Raw genomic sequence first — 21,343 nt, 5'->3', positions numbered from 1 at the left:
CTTAAGAGGGTTTTCTCGCTACCATGATATCCCAGTTACCTGGATCAGTGAGTGGTTGAGAAGGATGCTGCATTTCCTTTTGGAATTCCTAGAAAAGTAAAGTAATACAACGGAGTATTCAATATGCACGATTATAATCACCACAATACACTCCTGAAAATTATGTTCCGAAACCTCCCCGAGGCACAAATCAGGCTGCGTCATTGCAGCGGTTTCTAATATGAACAACTTAAAATGTTATCTTCATGAGGCAATTCACGTTGAACGAATCATTATTAAAAAAAAATTCTAAGAAAAGTATTTTTTATGGGACCTTTCTTGCCAGTATCAAAATATAAGAATAGGTTCTCCCCTTTCTGCCAATAAAACAGTCGTGTTAATATGTTAAAACACCAAACAGAAACCTTTTACAAGGAATCATATCCGCATGAACCACACATACTTGTGGTGAACATGCAAACAAAAATATTTTCTGCTAATATATGCATTGTCTTTCCAACTCAGAAAGCTGTCTCTGGTGTTCTTCGGTACAGTAATGATTTGCCATGGCCTTTTCATTGCTGGTTTAAGGCCTACAGATGTCACCATCCCTCACAGGGTTGGCATCATTCACAACCCCAAGCAGCTCTTCAATATTAACATGAAAACATTGTTTATTAGATGGTGATTTGTCAACGTTTACCTTCTTTATAACGGTCTAATTCTTAATCAACACAGGATGTAAAATCATAAACTGCCAAGCGGATTTTTTACAAGCATAATGTGTCAACAGTATTATTTAACAAGGCAAAATAGAGTATAATAGTGAAGGAAAGATGCAAAAGGCAGCATATGGCCATCATGCCTTATATAGGCAATGACACATTGGACACACTTAGGAAGTTGGGTGAATAAAGTAAATATTTCATACGAATGCTTAATTATGATACTGCTTTAATTGTGGACCATACTGGCAGCTTTAATTACACATTGTACTCACAGATATTGTGCTGTTATCAGAGGGAAGCAGGACAAACTGAATGAGCTTCAGTGTGGAGTTGGGGCAGTCATTGTAGTACTGGATGGCAGCTCCAACCATCATGGCAGCTACCCTTTGTGCTGGATAACTCAGATTACCAGTGCCCATTGCTGGTAGGGAGATGGACTGATGCTTGAATTGATCAGCCAACCTCAGGCAATCCATCACCACTCTCTTCAGTTTCTGTAAAGGTTTAACATCGTTAATGCATTTTTCGATTTAAAGCTTTCGTGACTGCAGGGATTCATCTTCTTGGTTTTTTTTACTTTACCGAAAAAACCAAGAAGATCGTTAATGCAATTGACCTGCATGTGTGTCCGCAATCTAAATGTATCTGTCCTCAAACGAGAATGGGGCAGGAATAATTTACATTGGTAATCCTTAGCGAAAGGTACGAATGTCTTTTCATATTGAAATTACTGCATGTGGAAATAAGTTTTGTTTAATTTAAACTTGCTTTTGTGTATATGATCATTACCATCTGTTTCAGGCTTGTTTGAAATGCAATATTCTATATCTTGTACACCTATAAAGTGACCTTATGTTTTGTTTTTTGTCAGTTATATTTTTGCACAAGTGGTTACTTTCCCTTTGTTTCTTTTAAGACATATAAATCGTTAAATTTAAGACCATCGATTTAAATAGAGCACCAAAATAAAGAATACAATTTTCGGCCAGAGCGTGCATCTGTTTCGCTTCCGCATATCTTAGTGGCTAGCAAGCCATGTATTAAAGTGTATATGTTATTGGCTGCTGATTTTCACGATGCGTTTGATGCCGAGTCGCAGTAAACAAGCACTGGCTAGGACACTTAATGTATGGTACAAATATATCAATTGTGCCATTTACATATATGTATACATGACTTTCCAAACACAGTAACTTACAGGACACCACTCTGTTGAAGAACAAGAGACTAAGGAAACATGAAATACTCTCTTGCAGGACAGGTTGCAGTTTGTAGTTTCTGTGTTTACGATGTCTCCGTGGTTTACAATGGAGCCTTTCTCCCTGTTCACCGAGGCCTGGAGGGCAGGCCCAGCCTTATAATGGAGCGCAGATGACACATTTCCAACATTGAGCTTCATTTTTACAGATGTTGTGTTTACGATGACATCGGTCTGAGAAATAAGAATCAATCAATTGTAAAAAAAAAAAATGTCATAAAATAGCGATCACATATTAGTTGCTAAAAATGTGTCGTGCCACCATGAAACACAATTCCACATTCGAAACTCTTATGGCTCTGTTAATGGGCACAAATAACCATAACAGCTCTCAAGTAATACAGACAATGCGCTGTAATTTACAGTATATTAATATATTTAGCATTTTGATAAGCTTTTGTTAAAGGTCTTTGCAAATGATGTGAAAACAAGTGGATCACTCATAAATAATTGGACATTGTGCATGTGTTCATGCTGAAAGTGAAACTCTCTCATGCTCCATTGAGCAATGGGTGGCATTTGTCCATTTTGGTGAAGCCGAGGTAGTGGTTAAAAATGATACATTCCTATCATAAGCACCAATCTATCCAAACGTTCATTTGTGTGTGCAATATTGTGAGTTGTTTTGCTCTGCTTTTTGATTTGTTTCATTGTTTATACTCTTATAATTATTGTGACTCAGGTCACTCTTGAAACTGAGACTATATTATATATCCTGGTCTCTTGGGTTCGCACATGGCTCAGTAAAATAAACTTTACTTGACAATCACTGGGGATATCACACAATACCGTGCTCATTTTTATTGAAGTCGGTGGATAATGGGCAATATAGATGTAAATAACTTAAAACAATATTTTAAATGGTTACATTTGGACTAAAAGTTAATACAGCAGGACCCCAACAATTCACGCTCCAATAATCTGCGAATTACAGATAATTACCCGTGGCTAGGGACTCCTCCCATACTCCACGAATAAAATTCGAGGATATTTAAATCTCTTCCGAGAGGTTATGCCTCATGTGATCCACGGCAGAATGCGTCCAGGAATTAATACATTTTATAACATTAATACATTTTTGATTTTTAAAAAAATTGTAATCTCTGCGCATTGCAAAGGAAACCGGTTTATCCATAATAAAGGTTTTTTGGGTTATCTTGCGTAAATATATAAATGTCATTAAAACCCGCCACCACCCGACCAAGCCAACTAGTAAGGATTGTCACGTAAACAGAACGTGCCAATTCACCACTAGTACAGCACGCCGGTGTGTTGGAGAGCCAAGCTACAACATTTACAATCTGAGTACGACGTTTCGCCAGTAATTACAACTAGCTTCATCAGGCGACAGCCAGATTCTTTTTTTGCAGTTTCTTTTCAATACAAAATGTGGTAGTACACTATTTTACTCCACTTATTCGTGGTGCAAAACATGTGCAGGTAACTCGTAGACAGAGGCGTAGCTAGGGGGGGGGGCAGGGGGGTACATATGTCCCCGGGCGCCAAGGTAAAGGGGCGCCAAAATGAGGCTTACAACTTTACATTATAACTTATTGCGGCGGGCGCGGCAGCCTGAAACTACTGCACAAATTTACACCTCAACCTAAAAGTTTATATATCCCGCCACACACAGCCTACATGTCATGTAATTACATTTTGGTACGCGGAAAATTTTAATACGGATGAGGATAAAAATGTTGGAAACTTTCTCGCGCTGATCAAACTCGTTGCTCAGTGTGACCCATTGTTAGCAAAACACGTATAGCACGCAGGAGAAAATCCGGGATCAATTTCTTATTTGTCACCGGAAATCCAGAATGAATTTATCCACATACTTGCGTCGACTGTAAATAACCAATTGTTGAGTGATATCAGGAAAAACAAGTACTACGGTATCTTACTTGACTCAACTCCTGATCTAGGACATCGGGAACAGCTGTCTCAGGTCGTAAGATTTGTGGATGTGGATTTTCAAACTAAAAAAGTAACTATCAAAGAATCATTTTTAGGTTATATCGAGATACATGCAAAAGATGCAGCAAGCCTAGAAAGAGTCATCGTCGAGAGACTGAAATCTGACAACATACCTCTAGCCGACTGTCGGGCACAATGTTATGACAATGCTGCTGTGATGACTGGGCATATATCCGGCCTTCAACAACGAATATGTGACAAAAATCACAGAGCATTGTTTGTCAACTGTGACAACCACAGCTTAAACTTAGCAGGAGTACACTCAGCTTAAGAGGATCCACTTGTCGTCACATTTTTTGTAACAGTTGAAAGTATATATTTGTTTTTCTCTCGTTCAACAATTCGTTGGGAAGAGTTAAAAAAAGCTGTGCCCATCACAGTAAAGCGGGAATCTGAAACACGCTGGAGTGCACGATCAGAAGCTGGTAAAGCTATCTATGAAGGACTGGATGAACTAGTAGGGCTGCTAGACAAATTATCGGAGGACGTAATTATGACGCCTGAAACCAGAAGTGATGCAGAACAGTTACAGGTGTAACTCACTACACAAGCATGCGTATTAAATTTTAACTTCATAGTTTTATTACATTTCTGGAATGTCATTCTTGGAAAAATTGATCGTGTTCAGAAGCGCTTACAGGATCCTACTATGAATTTTAAGGAAGCAGCAACTGATCTTAAATCTTTGGAGCATGAATTTGTCAAGCTTCGTGATGATTTGAGCCAAGTTGCTGTAGAAAACGCCAAAACAAGATGCACAGCCTGGGGGATCGATGTGGACAGAAGAATTAGGCGACGTCGGAAGATGCCAGGAGAACTGGCAAGAGATGCAGGACTTTCAGCAGAAGAAGAAATTGTGCGCGATATGAAATGTATTTTATCGACTTCAACAGGAGATGTCAACACGGTTTTTACGACTAAAAGACCTGAACACAAAATTTGGATTTCTGCTGGACGTCAAAACTCTTCTATCCGACACAGATGTCGATGCAATTCGTCGAAATTGCACAGATTTTGGAAATTTCTATGACACCGACATCAATGGCCACGAACTTTTCACAGAAATTGGAGATTGCAAAATGCTGCTCAGTAACCAGAATGAAGTTCTACCAGAAACTCCTTTGGATCTTCTTGGTTTTATTGTGTTTTATGGAGACGACATATTTCCGAATTTGCGAATTTCACTGCAAATTTTATTAACAATAGCAGTTTCAATTGCAAGCTGTGAGCGGTCGTTCAGTAAATTGAAACTTATTTTGTCGTATTTGCGTGCTTCAATGGGACAAGATCGTCTCAGTGATCTTGCTCTTCTTAGCGTTGAAAAATAAACATTGGAAAAACAGATTTTGATTACGTGATTGACCAGTTTGCGACAGTGAAATCAAGAAAAATGTATCTTTTGTAGACCATGTCAACCAGTCTACGACAGTGACTGAGTGAGCCATGTAATATAATTTCTATAAATTTGCTCCTTTAAATACAATGTTTCATTAAAATTGTTATTCCTTATTCGATGTAATAGGAAAATGTGATTAAACGGGGGGGGGGGGGGGGGGCGCGAATTTTATAGTTCGTCCCCGGGCGCAAAATATCCTAGCTACGCCTCTGCTCGTAGATAACAAGATGCATTTTCCACCCGACTCCTTTTATCTGGAGTTTTTAAAGCACAGCAGGTATCATTGGAGTGCAATGTAGACTAGTACAAGCACGTGGTGCTTTAAAGACACGTCTCTGTATCTTTGTACAGGTAACTGAGACGGAGATGCAGAGACAAGTACACAGAGACACACACTGCCATCACAGAGACACACACATATATATATAAAGACTGACATGCAAAGGTGTAGGTGTTACAATACTGTACGTATTCGTGGCTAGCGACATTCCTACCCCAAGCCCACTTCCAGTTGTTTCCCTGTCTCACCATCTCCTTGTGACCCTGTCTTCCACTGTGTCTTTGTGTGTCTCTGTGTCTCGAAAGGTCGTTTTCCAGTTTGCCTCTAACACAGCTAAAACGTGTGTGCACAGGTAATAACTCGTAACCTCGTAATCCGGACATTTATCGTGAATGTAACCGCTAGTCACATGCCTGCTCTTATCCTGTGATTCGCAATTGTTTCGCAGACTAAAAGCGTCGCGCGGTTATCCACGCCTTCCCGCAATTCGCGGCACACCGCTTCTATCGCAAATATTGTTGCAAGGATTAATTAATTATAGGACGAACCCCTGGGGTGTGTGCCATGGATTGTGGGATCACAATATGGTCTCCGCATATCACTGTAAGATGATTGGAGTTTTCCTGTATTGTTTATTTTGAAGAAAACAGATACAGCGACACTACGCTCCAGTAATTGGCCCAATATTTTGAGAACAAACTATATCTGCATCTTGTTCAGTGAACATTGGTATATAAAAATAATTAACAACATCAACTTACATTTTGATCTTCAATTTTCCCCAGTAAAAGTGATATTCTTTTATTATCATGAGAGCAAATGTAGCATTCTGAAAAAGAAAAAAAACACACATAACTCAGATACAATTAATCATTAGTGTTTACAAAATGTACGCCCAAAGTTGTAGATCATGCAAATTCACCAAATGAGCTTGCATAGTGAAGTAATAACCGCTTCAAACAACATGAAGTGTTTTAGGTAATGTTGCACACACACAGCCTGTAAATAGAACAGTACATATTCTTCGATGCCCATTTTCTCAAAGCTGAACAGTACTTTAAGAAGATTATTGACTCTTTCAAGCCTGTCAGAATATATCCTGAACCGTAAACATACAGTGAACATCAGCTTTGGGGCCATCCATAAATGACGTCACGCACCTAGGGGGGGGGGTCAGACAATATTGTGACGATGTGTGACGAGGGGGGGGGGGTTGAGAAATCTTACGTCACATCATCTACTTAATTAAATATACTTTTTAATAAAGGTCAAAAATCGTCCAAAATCGCGTGACGTCATTTATGGACGGCCCCTTTCCACCGCAGCTTCGGAGTGGTCATCCGTCACTCAGCGTGAAACCGTCGTGATGGTTAAAGTGGGTAGCAATGGAGAGCAGTGGGCCGGGGCGAGAGTGAATTGGGAGGGGAAAGAGAACACAGTGGATAGGGGAGAGTCAGTTTCAAGTTTCCTTTATTAGGTATAGCCCTGTGAGCCATGCGGCTCTTAAGTCGGGTGCAACCGCAACAAAATATGAACACAGAACATCTTAAAGTGAGGGAACGTGACAAGCAGTGGGAGAAAGGATGAGGGAGAAGCAAGAGGGATTGAGATGAGAAAAGGTTGGGAGACACGAGAGTGAAGGTTAAAGGTGAGAGAAACAGGGGGATAGATCGGGGTGGGGAAGAGTGTGACGTCCGGTGGAGGGGGAGAGGAGTATGGCCTAATAGGTCGAAGAGGGAACAGAGGAATAGAGACACAGAGACTTGGCGAGAAGTGGAGAGAATTTGGTATGAACAGCACAGAGAAGGCAAGAGAAAGGTGGAGAGAGACAAAGCTCGATATGAGATAAAAAAAAATCAAATAACTGCTGGTTGGGAAGGAAAACTGGACTGACGGTCATGTCCAAGCACATATGTGTTGCTCGTTATCTATATAAATAAAAACCTTAATCTGTATGTCTCAAAAACTTCTAGGGTACTTTCCGACAGGGTAGAAAGATTACATTTGGTACATAGGTAGCGTTTAGGACACAAACCACAGGAAAATCTGAAAATCCTAGATTTTTCATTTTAAGGTCCCCAAATCTAGATTTGAAGTGCCCTATAAACATGTCTGTGCGCAGTGTCATTCAGAAACAGTTCAAAATATAAGACAGCGGGTTTCTCGTTTGATAGAGCTGTCGACAGCAAATACAATTAAAGCGAGAACCAGTTCTACCTTTTATTGTTTTTGAGATCGGAATCTTTAAATGTATTGGTTTCTGATGGATGCGTCTTTAAATATTAGAAGTTTAATCTAGTCCTCAGCCATTTTTGTGTTTTTTGCGGATTGTTTTTGTAGTTGTTAGTGTCTGATCGTAGATAAAGTTTTCCCAGCGAATGCAGGTTTTATGAACTTGTATATGAATAAAAAAAGTGATTTAGTCACTATTCAGCTTCAATAGGTTCTTCTTATACAGTGTTTTAAATAATAGTAAAGAATGAAATCTGAATAGAATACTGTATACTGTAATAATTGTACCCAACATTACCTGATTGAAGATGTTGTATTTTCTCTTTGAATGCCTGTAACAAAAATAGTTACTATAATTAGTATTTATATGGCATTTTAAAGTGAATATTTTATTCAATGGATAAAATGTAATACAGTAAAGAGGACTATGTATGGCACTACTGTCTTCAAATGTACAGACAATTTTACAAACACCACATGTGCTTACGTCACAATTTTGCTCCATGAAATTTGAATTCTACATTCAAAACAATATTGGGTGAGAATTTTGGCTCCTGCCAATAACAAATATATCAAGTTCAACATACATTGTTTATTCTGCAAACGTGATCCTGTGTTTGTCAAAAATGACACGTTTAACTTAAAACTTTCGTGACTGCAGGAATTCATATTATTGGTTCTTTCGGAAAAGTCACGTAGATAGAAAAAAAATCAGACACAATTTCAACTGAGACGACGGTTTTAAACTCAGCAATCATTGAAAATATGTCATGACTTGATTTGTGTTTTCTTGTCAACCTCTGTCAGCAGTGTGGATGTATGTCAGTCCCTCCAGAAAAACGCGATTATGCGATCGCAAGATTTCACGCAAAATCAGCCAAAGTCCGCATATTTATGCGGGGGGCGCGTTTTTTCAAATACGCCGCACTTTCGCCGCATAAATTGCAGATTTCCGCGCGCAAAATATGCGGGCTTGCATGATTTCATAATTCCCGCATTTTCGTTGCAAAAAGTCACATATATCTTAGCAGAAAGTTGAAAAATGTTCGTTTACTTCACACAAACGCACCCATTTCCCCTGTTGCCATGGGAACGTTATGAAGTGACGTCACTCATTACGCGACATCGTTGAAAAGCTGCAAACCCCGCGATGCCAATGAAACCATGATGAAGCCCGCAAATCTTTCTCATTTGCCAACAAACATAAGCGCAAAAGACCACGCAAAGCAGTTCCCCAGTGTGTTACATGACAGTGGGGGCAAATTATTTTGCATAGCTACCTCTGTAAAACAGGAAGCACACATTTTATTTTTTAATATTTTATTTATTCATTTTTACAGAAGTTGTAGCATATTCATTTTGTAAAGCTACAGAACTTGTTCGACTCAATGTTTTGTAAGTTTTAGCCATCTGTTTGTTAAGGTCTGAAATAAAACAAGATGAGAACTTAAATATTCCCAGCACTTTATGTGATGTAGTATGCTTGCTTATCATAGGAAGTAATAAGAAATTACTCTTTACATTAAAGTAGTAGCCTAGTGAATAGGGTGTTGGGGGAATCACTTTTTTTTCTCTTTTTCATCAAACCGCAGTTTTTGCAAGTTCCCGCAATTTTTGCAAGTTCCCGCAATTTAATCGCATAAAATTGCATAAATATCCCGCATATTCCATCGCATTTTTTAAGAAAACGTGCCGCATATTCAACGATTTTTGCCCGCAACAATCACCAAAAAACTCCGCGTTTTTCTGGAGGGACTGGTATGTAGCGAGGTGCAATGCCCCCCCATCTCTACCCCCCCCATCTCTGCCCCACCCCCTCTCTCTCCCCCTGTCTCTGCCCCCTTCCTCCCCCCCATTGTCTGCTCCTACATTAGCGCTGGTTGACTGGCTGCCCCGCCCACGCTGTTTGCGCTGCACAAGCTCACCACCTCCGCCCAACTCCCCCTTTGTGTTGCTCCTGCTTCCGCAGCTCGTGTTGCTTGCGCACTCACTTTGGAACCATTATAAGCAGCTACATTTGGAGGCTTACAAATGTTTTTTTTTTCTATTTACGTGACTTTACCGAAAGAACCAAGAATATAAAAATGCCACTGTCACTATTCAGTAATACGATGATTGTATTTAACAATCTTTTTGTTATAACATAAAACACACCACAACATACAGTCCTCCCATCAACACAACTTGCAGAGAGCAATATTACAATGAAGCAGCAAAGCATTTCAGTACAGTATTTCATTTGCTATGAAAAATGGGGGTGCACAGTTGTCCATGTTGTAAATGATCTACATATTGCCTTTTAAAATCGCATTTCCAAGTTGTACTCACAGAACCGATGCTGTCATTGGATGGAAAGAGCACAACTCGAATGAGCTTGAGAGTAGAGTCGGGATAGTCCTTGCTGAACTGGATGGCAGCGTCAATCACGATATCCGCTACGTCCTTTGGTGGGTAACCTAAAATGCCAGTGCCCAGTGCTGGCAGAGAGATCGACTGATGCTGGGACGCATCAGCCAACTTTAGGCAATCCATCACGACCTTTTCCAAATTCTGTAAACGATATCCACCGCAATATTATTGAAGTAGTATTTCTATCATGTCAATATATCTTGATTTGAAGCTTTCGTGACTGCAGGAATCCACTATATATTGAAAAAATCAGTTCCCCAGATATCACCGCCACCCTCGCCAATGTTTGAATATAACTCACGCAGATGCGCTACCAAACATATCATCGACTACCTCAACAATATACATCTATATTCGGCTCCTCAAAAGATAGTCTTGTGCTCCGCAGAAGATGGCACAGTCCAGAACCACTGAATTCCTCCACCGATCAGGTCATGGTCAGTCACAAATAACCAACCATCACGTGGAAGGCACCCAACCACAAAGGGTGCACCCCAGTTCGCACCTCCAACAAGGTAATCCAGATAGACGACACAGTTCAGACCTCTTTATTTTCTTGAGGTGCGTGGAATGCGCGAGTCGTAGTGACTTGTGTTGGAAATTAGTGTTTACTTTGCATGTGCGATATATATAAAAGACCGTTTATCCTCCACATGTCACCACCGCCCTCGTTCTTTCCATGATAGCATCGTCCCAAAGCTCTGGGGGGACGACCGAGATTTGGGTTCATTGCCCAGCCAGTAATGGGACTGCTCTAACAAGAGGCTTCCACTGACACCACCATGGCAATAAGGTACTGTAATGCCTAAGAAGACTGAAGATCGACTTCTAAGTCGCTGCCTTAGATAATCGACGTAATCGTGACCCGCTACCTACAAGTTCAAGATATTTAAGACCATCTGCAGAGACTGAGTGGAACCAATACTGCCACTGCAATATTCAGTCATGGATGCCTCCATTCCCGCCTCTGCTGGGGCCACTGCAACAGTTGCTCATGCAGGCCACACAGAAACTTGTTTTGGCGACCACGACTACAACACACATGCCACGTCATTAAGCGCATCAAAACCACGCGCTCTCATTCATGTCTTCACATGCCATAATACAAAGCGCACAACACCAATGACCCAATGGTGTCATTGCAAGTCGCAGCAAGGATACGGATCACAGTATCCTGTGGGTCATGAAACGTATGTCTCTAAGTTAATGCCATTTTCGTGTTTTTGCAGAATATAGATATCATTCAAGCATCGTTAACTCTTAAGGCAGACTTATAGGTTTGTGTGAAGTTCCATAGGCAGCATGAATAGTTTTCGGTGGACTGAGATGTAAAAAACTATATACTGCTTTTCGATGCAGTGAAGAGTGGGCAGTGAATAGTGGGAAAAAGTTTCACAGCAACCATCCTTTGCCATGCCCACACTGAGGAGCGCACCTTGGAGATATGAATCTAAATAATTTGGGGTAAATGTGCCTCAACCTTGATGTTCCCACACCCCACTTGATGTAACAAAACACAGCCAAAGAAACCTTTTTGCATGGCATAAATATGGTGGGTGCTTTCTATGGGAACATTTATGGTTATTCACGTGAATATTTGTTGCATATTTTTAATGTTTACAAAAAAGTTAGGCAGTTCACACCCATTCACATATAACTAGATGAGGGTTTTGATGATTCAAATATCAACATTCTTGCCACAAATCATTGGAATATCCATTCTGAAGTACTGCACATAAATACACATTTAAGTATGCACTGAATTGCACGTATCGTGGTACGTGTATATTATTTGATAACATCTCTTACCGCAAGTGATTTTGGAGAATTCTTGCCCAGGGATATGTGATACACATTCTTACAGCAAAGGCGGCAATTGGTGGTTTCCGTGTCTACAATGTCGCCAGAAATTTCAGTGGACTCTTTTTTCTTGTTGACAGCAGCTTGGAGTGCAGGCCCTGCCTTACGAGAGAGCGCAGATGACACGGCTCCACAATTGAGGTTCATTTGTGCCGAGGTTGTGTTTACGATGACATCGGTCTGGGGGAAAAAATGTACACTTCATATTGCTATGTTAATAAAGTATATCGGTTAAAACTACCGGGAGTCATGAACTGTGGCTAATCCGTCAATTATCGTGCAGGAATTCGCAGATTGGAGTGTTGATTTTTGAAGTTCAATGTACGTAAATTCGTTACTTGTGAAGAGGAGTCGGAGCCTGGTTCAGCACTTCTTTATTGTTCAAACGACAGCCACACTCGTTCCTCAAACCAACCTCGAACACGCGTTTCACAGCCCCTTTTAAAACCTCTATCTCCGCCCCCCCTTCCTAATCGACATCTCTGTCTCGCACGTGCGTGTGATGTCAGTACGCTTTAACCCTTGACCCCGTCTAGTGTATTCCCGCGCGTGTGATTGGTGTGTGCTATGCTGAGTGCGGAGATTGTGTGTCTGTGTGGTGTGAAAGTGTGAGGATGGCTCGGACATCCCCAACACGTGTAAGGCCAAAGTGTGTTCCTGAATCATGGAAACAGTATAGCACTGTAGTTCAATCTTGATTTGAAGCTTTCGTGACTGCAGGAATCCATACTCTTTGGTTCTTTCGGTAAAGTCACATAGGTAGAAAAATAATAGATTACGACGTTTCGATCGCAACACAAGCAATCGTCATCAGGTGGGACAACCACAGCAAGAAACAACTGCTGAAGTATGCGAGAGATCTGCCGTGGCACGAGGTTATATAGGCCTCGGCAGTAGGGGGGGGAGAGAAGGGGGGAGGAGGCGGGGCGGAAAGTGGACACCGCAGCAGTATCCAGGTCACTGGAGTAGAGATCGGAGAGGGATGCACACAGAGAGAGAGACACACACGGAGAGTCGGAGATAACAGCTGACATAGGCCTCGGCAGTAGGGGGGGAGCACTGTAGTTGTTTTTAAAGAACAGAAATAATAACTTACATCTTGATCTTCAAGGTTCCCCATCACAAGTGATACTCTTTTATTTTCTTTGGTATAAAAAACATGATCATTCCTGTCTGAATGGAAATAATAACATAGTTTACGTAGTTGTACAAGAACAAAAAAAATAAATTTCGTCACATGATTGCCACATTATTCATATAATAAATTCACAGACTTAAACTGCAAAAGGTAGTCAAGCATAGATCGTGGGTGACGATTACATTATTGGCAGACAGGCCATTTCAACGAATGAAACTCGGCAAAGCATTACAAGCAAGCAGAAATGTCCCATCCACCAACACGATGACCCCTTATCTGAGGACCCCACAGACAATATGATGACTTCTTTTGTATGCAAAATGCCAATGGAAAATAGGAGTAATAAAACAAGGATACTCGGGACAGCACTCAGCTGTTTCCTTGCACATTGAGAACTCGGCATGGACCGCACTACAATGTCAAATAGTTTCACGTAAAGCCGTTTTCCAGTTCGCCTTTAACGCCGCTAAAAATCTGTGCGTGTGAGTAAAAATCGGCGCTAGGCGGACTGGAACAAAAAAATGTACTCGAGTTTTTTTTGGTTAGATCGCGTAAATATATAAATGTGTCGTTAAACCCGCCACCTCCCGATAGCCAATAAGTAAGGTTTGTTACGTAAACAAAACATGCCAATTGGTTACAAGTACAACACACCGGTGTTGGGAAGTAAACACACAACATTTACAATTCAAGTACCATAGAACAGTCTATGGCACTTATAGTACAAAAGAACAAGTTACGTTCATTGTTACCTGCAGCGGCCTCTACCCCGCTTTAGAGAGGAGTACACACTGGCAACGCACATAATTCGGCAAATTTAAGGCAAATGCATCAGGGCTGTCATCGCTTGTCAATGCCACGAGGGCAAGGGCACATACCTGCTGGAAAGAGACTGCTGATGGAAAACCAATTGAGAATGAACTTGAACACTGAAAAGGAAACAATCACAGTACAGAACATTTCAAACGTGTTTAAAACTTTTAGATGTTTGTTAAAAGTACCGATTTTGATATTACATTGAATCTTGACTTAAAGCTTTCGTGACTGCAGGAATTCATATTCATTGGGTGTTTCGGTAAAGTCACGTAGATAGAAAAAATAATCAAAATATCACGACGTTTCGATCGCAACACAAGCAATCGTCATCAGGTGTAAAAAATTGGATGGCTTCATGAACGAATCTATCAAAATTATAATCGCTTGGTGATATAAAATATTCTACTAATATAACTACGCTTCATTATAGTTTGAACACATTCACAAAGCCACATAAATGTAACGTGTGTTCAGCGAGTCTGTGGGCCGAGGCATGTTGATGTTTTTCTTTTAATTCATGCGATTGAGAGTTAATGCACGCTGTTCGAGTGTCTGGCGCACTTACGGTGGATGTGATCTCCCCTAATGTGTCCTAATTACTGCAAAAACACACAACCTACTGCAATGTTACCACAAACTTCCGCAAAATACCACAGCCCACCTCAAATGTACCACAAACTACAGCACATTTACCACAAACTAGCACCCGTTACCATAACCTATCACAAAGTCACCCCACATTTACCGCCAAGTATCCACAAAGCCAGCCCTCTCCCCAACGCACCCGTTCCCATTGTGGTAAATTAGCAGCACGTAGTTTGTGATATTGTGGTCATGAGTAGGGCTGTTACTCTCAAGTCTACCGTGGACATTGCGTGAGTATCTCTTCATGTAAATCCCGACCGGAATCGGAGTTAATACAAGTTTTGGTCGCCGCAATTTTTTTATTTGCGTAAATTGCTTGTCACTCAGACCCCCAAATTCTATATTAGCACCCGAATACGAACGGCACACTCCAGAACATGTATGCTCTTAAATACAATTAAACTTTGAGCACGGTACTTACTCGTGTACGATGAAGAGATCTCGTTCGGGACTCGAGCGAATGAGTAAATGAATCCTTTCTCAGGTAACACCCTTGGTCGCCCGAGACTCGGGGAATCCCCGGACCTGTTTACTGTAAGTTATTATTATTTATATATATAGAGAGAGCTATCCCTTGTACTGACCGTATAGCAGTGTAGTAGGGTGTTTGAGACCGGCTTTGGTCGAGGTAGGTCCACTGGTTAGGTCACGCTTCTCCGGGAAGGGAGGGATCTGAGGTACTCCTACACCTCCGATTAGCACGGGTGGCTTACATACGGTGAGAAAGAAGTTCAACATACCGTGCATACTGATAGGTGTGGAGACCTGAACGCTGAACCCAGCGCCCCACCAAAACCCGTCCACTGAACTTTAAACGTAACTTGTCATGAACGTTGTAAGTTAAAACGCTCCGAACATTAAAAAAAAATCTGAACCTTTTAATTTTAAAGTTTAAAGAGTAATATTTGACGGAACATGTAAGAAGTTATGCTTTTCATGACCTCTGTAGCATGCTTGCCTGCTTTTTTTTAATCGCGCGTAAAGCGTTGCAATGCCCTGGCGTGAAGGGTGATCTAAAATACACTAGTTGTCATTTATCATCATCATTAAGTATGTATGTACTGTATGTTGAACTTATTTCGCACTGTACGTAGCCAACCGGGGGAATAAAAATAAAGTACTATAAAGTGCCTTGTCATGACCTGAAAATTCGAAACGGCGAAACCAACTTCTGCTTTTCACTCAACTGGAAACAACGCCCGACATTCGCACGCAAACACACCGCGATGGCTGCTCTTTTGTTTTTACGACCCGCGGCTGCGGTGCTGTTGTGCTTTGTGAAGGGGTGGAAAAACCCACATTTTTTCAGATACGAGTTTGTGGTTAAAGGTTCAAACCTTAATAAACCTTAATACACTTAATAAACCTCATGGTTTCATTCGCGATACTCCCAGATCAGTACTACTCCTCCAACGAGTCCATGTCGTCGTCGCCCTCAGACATAGAACTGCCCCATAGTTGCTCTTGAGGTAGACCAACTTCTCCACCGAACTGGGCGCCAAGCTGTTCCTGAGCTCGCTGTGTATGAAGCCCACAGTTGAGAAGTTGCGCTCCGAGGCTGCAGAGGATGTCGCCATCGTGAACAGCTTGACGTTGATCTTCTGATAATCGGGCCAGGCCACGCCGTCAGACTGCCAATACTGGAAAGGTGTCTTACGTCCCTTGAGCAGCATGATGAAGCTAAACTCGCCGGCATCCTCCTGCTGCGCCGAAATGACGTACTCGATGAGCTGCATAAAGAGCGCCTCTCGCCTCTCGTCATCAACCGCTGTCTCGTCGTCAATCGGTGTCTCCAGTAAGATGTTCTCCAGCTCTTTTCGTTAAGCCAGGCTCAAGCCCTCTCCAATGACGCGAGGATCTAACAGATATGCCAGTCCATGGGCCTTTCCGTACATGAACTGAAAGCGACTTGCTGCCAACTTGATCGGGTAGTTGATCGCTTCAGCGCTCGCATGACCGTCTTCGTGCAGTTTGTTAAACTCAGCAGGATGGGCATGGAAATCCGGCAGGACTTCAGAGACTGGTACGGAATCGGATTGATGTTTGACAATCAATGCATCAATGGGCGTAAGAATGGCAAGGGACGTCTGCAACATGAAGTCATCGCTCGTAATGATGGTCTTTATTCGCATGCGCTCGGATTTCTGAGCTGCTGTCCCCTTGATGAAGTCGCGAGCTGTGACAATGGAATGCAGAATCCTCTCCGATGACAACAGCGTTTCGCAACAGCCTTTGATCGTTCCCCAACGTGTAGGAGCCGGCCAGACCAATGCTCGAATGCCAGCAATCTTCTGTTCAGCCTGCAGCTGTACCTTGAGAACGTGATTGTTATGAAACAATTTGATCGTGACCTTGCACCCCACGATGAACTCAAGCAGGTACTCGAACGGATAGTCGATCGGGTATGTGTGTTCTGATTGGCCGGCTTTCCTCGTCTTCGTTGCAGAGAATATGTCCTTGACAAGCAAATGCAGACCATGCGACGTACAGCCTTGTAAATAGGAGGATGGGTAAGCCTTCGAGAGCTGTTCCCACACATTCTTGTTGGTGGATGTGTTGTCGGTGACCGCGCCAGTGAATGTAGTCTTCCGATGGGACGCCATCACACATTGAAGATCCGAGGCGATCCAGTCAGCGTTGTGGCCCTGCTCTCCAGCGGACAACGACTCGAGAAACAACGTTGTGGACGGCGATGTGACCATGTAGTTCACAATCGGATCATTCTTGATGTTTGACCATGCATCAGATGTCAGGCAAACGGTCTTATTGTCCAGAACGGTGTCAACCTTCTTCTTCATGTCGATGTACGCCCTGTTCGGCAGCACTGCATCTGGGCGAAGGGTTCTCTACCTCGACCTGCTGGAACGACGTGCCCGAGACAAAGTAATGCATTTCTATGGCCTGCTCGAACTTCTTCTTCATTCGCTTATTGAGCTTGGGTATTAGGTGATCTTTGATCGATCCTTGTTTCATCGACGAAGCATTCGATGTAGATGGAGTTGAGCTGCCGCTTGCCTTCGATGGCTTCGCCTGCTTCTTGTTCGACGCATACCACTCGGGACGATCATCTATCTCGGTGCCATTCATTGCCCTCTAAAAAGCAGCACATGCATTCGTGTGATGACACTAGTAACTCAGGTAATGCAAATATTTCTGATTTCCATGCTCCGGCCTTCCACAGCCCATTACTTCAGTCAGATTTCCTGCAAAAACCAAAATGGCGTCTTTTTATAATAAACCTCAAAACCTCACCCTAACTGGCCCTTCGGGATATTGAGAATTTTCATTGAAACCTCATAAAATCTAATTGTTTTAAACCTCGCCTTGCCACCCATGGCTTTATGGACCCCCAACAGTCATGGTTATTGACAGGACAGGTGAGGCAACTGACTGGTGTTAAAAATCACCGGTCACAAACATGGAGCCCTGGTGGAGTTGACGATTGCTACAGACAACCTTGTGGACGCTGGTTAGTAAAACTGCATCGAAATGGAGTCGGAACAGCGGGAAAAACGTTGGGGGCCATCCATTTAGTATGTACGCAAAAATCTGTCAAAACTTGACCCCTCCCCACCTCCCTGTACGCACGCATACTTTTTACACCCCACCCCCCACGCACTCCCCTCCTCCCGAATCCTAGAACGGCCGATATTTAATCCGCGCAGAAATGATCAAGGATTAATCATATGAACGTGTTTAAGCAAACAGATAGTCCACCGCCGGCTGCATTCGATAATTAAACTGCATACCTTGGTCACTTATTTTGCTGAGCCACGTGATAGCTGCAGTCAGGGGCACGGTGGCACACAAGTGACGCCTCTCCCACAGTCCTACCTCTCCCGGCGGTAGTTGTCTGACAGCTGGAGAAACTGAACTGTGGCTCATTTGAAGGCCAACGTAGACAAATTATTATCGAGGCTTCACTCCCCCTCCCCCGTTTCCTATGCTTACGCACATTGTCAGTAGATCCCCCATACAAAAGCGTGCGCATTTGGGTTAACCCCCCCCCTCCATGCGTACGTACTCAATGGATGCCCCCTTGGGACATATTTAGACTCGGTGAAGTGAGAAAACTTCAAACATTAAATTAAATATATTTTAGGATTAAAAAGTATATATATTTTTGAAAGAGTTTCCCAGCTAAATTTAGAACGCATGAGAGTTACCGTAGGTATTCTTTGGGTCTTTAAAGTCACGTAGATAGGTTCAACGATAAGTTTCTGTGAACCTATCTACGTGACTTTACCGAAAAACCCAAAGAATATTAATTCCTGCAGTCACGAAAGCTTTAAGTCAAGAGTTACCGGAGGTGTTTAAGCATCGTCCATGGTAAAGTGGGAAACTCTCATTGGAGAGTTTGGCACGCCTGAGGAATATTTAAGGTGCCAACTGACAATAACTATAATTTTATATTTTATTTTACCAGATAAGGCCCACTGAGCTATATAGCTATTTTCAGAAGCGACCTAGATACAAATTATTGCTCAACAAAGTGGCTTATGACGTGGAAATTTATATCAGCCAAATAATCGAAACGCATGTTTCTAAATGTGAACGAAAAAAAACGGAGGACCCGGGAAAATTCCGCGTGGCCACGGAGATAAAGACACGAAAACTTCCAATATACAGCAGGCATCAAGGTCCGGTTCTACCCACGACCTCCTGCATACAAGACAAGGGAGATAACATATCGCCCCAAGTTGACATGACAAGTTGAAATACCACATTTATTTCAATGGATTCCATATTATGCATACGTTAACACATATATCACAACCAAGATAAACAATTGTAAAATGAAGTCACCTTTAATAAGAATCGGATTTTCTAGACCCCGTCAGATTGTTTACTACACTTTGCATGCTTTTGTAGTGACATAGAATGGGTCACTACGGTGCGTGGCACTGGTTACTGACAGAGATGGGAATTGTGGGTGTAACAGCCGTCCTGCCAGTAGAGCATGCAATGCCACGGAATGGGTCACTAGGGTGCGTAGCGCTGGCCGTGGGCAGACATGGGAATATGAGGATGTAGCAGCCCGGCCGGCTAACTGGGCACGTGATAGGCCGGGGTAAGGGATGTGGGGCAAAGGTGACTGAAGGGACACGTGGGGTATAGCCCAGAACCTTCTAGTAGGTTCCAAAAGGGGGCGTGGCCGGGGGTGGAGCCAGGCCACCCCGGGGGGGCATAAAAGAGAAGTCCCGAGGCTGGATCGGGGCTGTCTGTCGTTGGAATGGAACCCGTCGTGCTGCGTCTTCGTCTCCGGCGTCGTGGGTCAGGCAGCATGCCGGCTGTCCTGACCCGTTCATAGTTATCCCTTGTGTGAACACGTGTCTAAAGTGTAGAATAAACGTGCGTTGCCTCCTACTATTAGTGTTTCAGAAGTGACTCTTGACAATTTTTTTTATTCAACCCTTTAACCCATGCACACTGCACAAAGTGAAATAAAAAAATAAAGTGCACTAAAATACGGGAAGGATCCAATGAAAGAATAAAATGTCCAGGTTTTGACAATATAATTTACCACTCCCCTCCCTCCAAAAATACTTTTCTAGAAAAATAAATTAATCTACTGATATGGAAGTGGAGACTCGTGCACATAATTTCACGCGGATATCAAGAACGATACCACTGCGTGTTTTTCACGCTCTCGCATCCGACAGTGAATGGCCGTGTCGACCAACCCTGAAGACGGCGGTGTTGACGAGTGTGCTGTCACTGTCGCTGTCATTCACACGTGAAGAGCAAGTCTGTAGCGCCCCCCACGTCCATCTCCCCAGCACTGCCTTCTTGCTCGCTGAACGCAGCACACGGCGCATTATGTTAATGACATGCGAACGCGCGCGCGTGTCGATGCTGCTGCTGCTGCTGCTGCGAGGTCACAACGCGCGTCCGCGTGCGCGCGCGTCCCGACCGATCGGCGACTCCGTGACGAGCGAATGAGCCACAGCGCTGTAGCGCCTAATGCCGCTGAAATGAATGCGGAATAGCAAGCACACGGGCGCTCGGCTCATTCATTCATCCTGGCTGTCCTTGCCGCTTGCATCCGACGGGCTGTGCTTTCATCTCCGAGGAATTGGCTCCTGCTACTGCTGCTGCTCCTGCTGCTCCTGCTGCTTCTGCTGCCGATACGTTGATTTTTCGCTCAGAACATGGCAGAGGTAGCCGCTGCTGCTAATTCTGCCGCTCGGGCTGATGCCGGCGCCGGGGACAAACGGGTCGGAGCGGACGATGGGGATCCGACTGCGGGGAGCGCGGAGCCCCGCCAGGCTGCGGGAGGAATCGACGCGGCCCTGGACGAAGTCTGCGCCGAGGGGGTCCCCCTGGAGAGCACGATCCGGTACCCGGGGGGTCGCGGCTGCGGCGGGGCTAGCGGTGGGGATGGGGTGGGCAGGGATGGGATGCAGGCGAGTGTGCAGGGGAAGGGAGAGGCAAGGGCACGGCTAGACGAGGGCAAGGGGAAGAGGGCACGCGCAGGGAGACGGTGCTTGGGCACGAATGGGCATGGCAGGGCAAGGTCGGCCCCAATGGGGCAGGGCTGGGAAGGACACTCGGGCAGAGACACAGGGCCAAGGCGATTGAGCAAGTATCATACAGTATTGGCTACCTGCAAGAGATGGACTAGTGT

The 21,343-nt window shown here is 43.3% G+C and overlaps 2 protein-coding genes across 8 annotated transcripts in view; one reads left to right on the top strand and one right to left on the bottom strand.

Moving 5' to 3' along the window:
* Position 1: 1 nt before the first annotated feature.
* LOC144935276 (protein mono-ADP-ribosyltransferase PARP14-like) lies at positions 2-17,802 on the bottom strand. Its single transcript, XM_078861846.1, has 10 exons — positions 17,502-17,802; positions 16,157-16,528; positions 14,133-14,183; positions 13,213-13,289; positions 12,066-12,296; positions 10,181-10,397; positions 6,377-6,444; positions 1,906-2,139; positions 980-1,201; positions 2-88 (listed from the first exon to the last, which is right to left on the bottom strand). The coding sequence occupies exons 1-10, from the start codon at positions 17,800-17,802 to the stop codon at positions 2-4; spliced, it is 1,860 nt and encodes a 619-aa protein (XP_078717972.1).
* Positions 17,803-20,566: 2,764 nt separating this feature from the next.
* The window catches only part of LOC144935214 (exocyst complex component 6B-like), an 85,828-nt gene continuing 85,051 nt past the window's right edge, over positions 20,567-21,343 (top strand). For 6 of the 7 annotated variants that reach the window (XM_078861729.1, XM_078861734.1, XM_078861733.1 and 3 more), the window contains exon 1: positions 20,568-21,055. In XM_078861729.1, the coding sequence (XP_078717855.1) occupies positions 20,868-21,055 (188 nt within the window). In that variant the 5' untranslated portion in view covers positions 20,568-20,867. Of the gene's footprint in view, positions 21,056-21,343 lie in introns of all 7 variants that reach the window. The other variant, XM_078861731.1, reaches the window with a different exon arrangement.

Source organism: Lampetra fluviatilis, chromosome 12 (assembly GCF_964198595.1).
Source record: "Lampetra fluviatilis chromosome 12, kcLamFluv1.1, whole genome shotgun sequence".
NCBI classification, from domain to species: domain Eukaryota; kingdom Metazoa; phylum Chordata; class Hyperoartia; order Petromyzontiformes; family Petromyzontidae; genus Lampetra; species Lampetra fluviatilis.
The sequence above is the reverse complement of the archived record's forward strand: the minus strand, read 5'-3'. Positions and strand labels throughout refer to the sequence as shown.

What these genes read in the sequence shown, in the direction of transcription:
- LOC144935276 (XM_078861846.1), bottom strand. Translation starts at nt 17,802, where the DNA reads ATGAATGGCACCGAGATAGATGATCGTCCCGAGTGGTATGCGTCGAAC. An exon ending in CAACTATGGGGCAGTTCTAT is followed by an intron (nt 14,184 to 16,156) that starts GTCTGAGGGCGA and finishes TTTCCTTTTCAG; the next exon opens with TGTTCAAGTTCATTCTCAAT. An exon ending in TCCATCCAATGACAGCATCG is followed by an intron (nt 6,445 to 10,180) that starts GTTCTGTGAGTA and finishes TTTCTTTTTCAG; the next exon opens with AATGCTACATTTGCTCTCAT.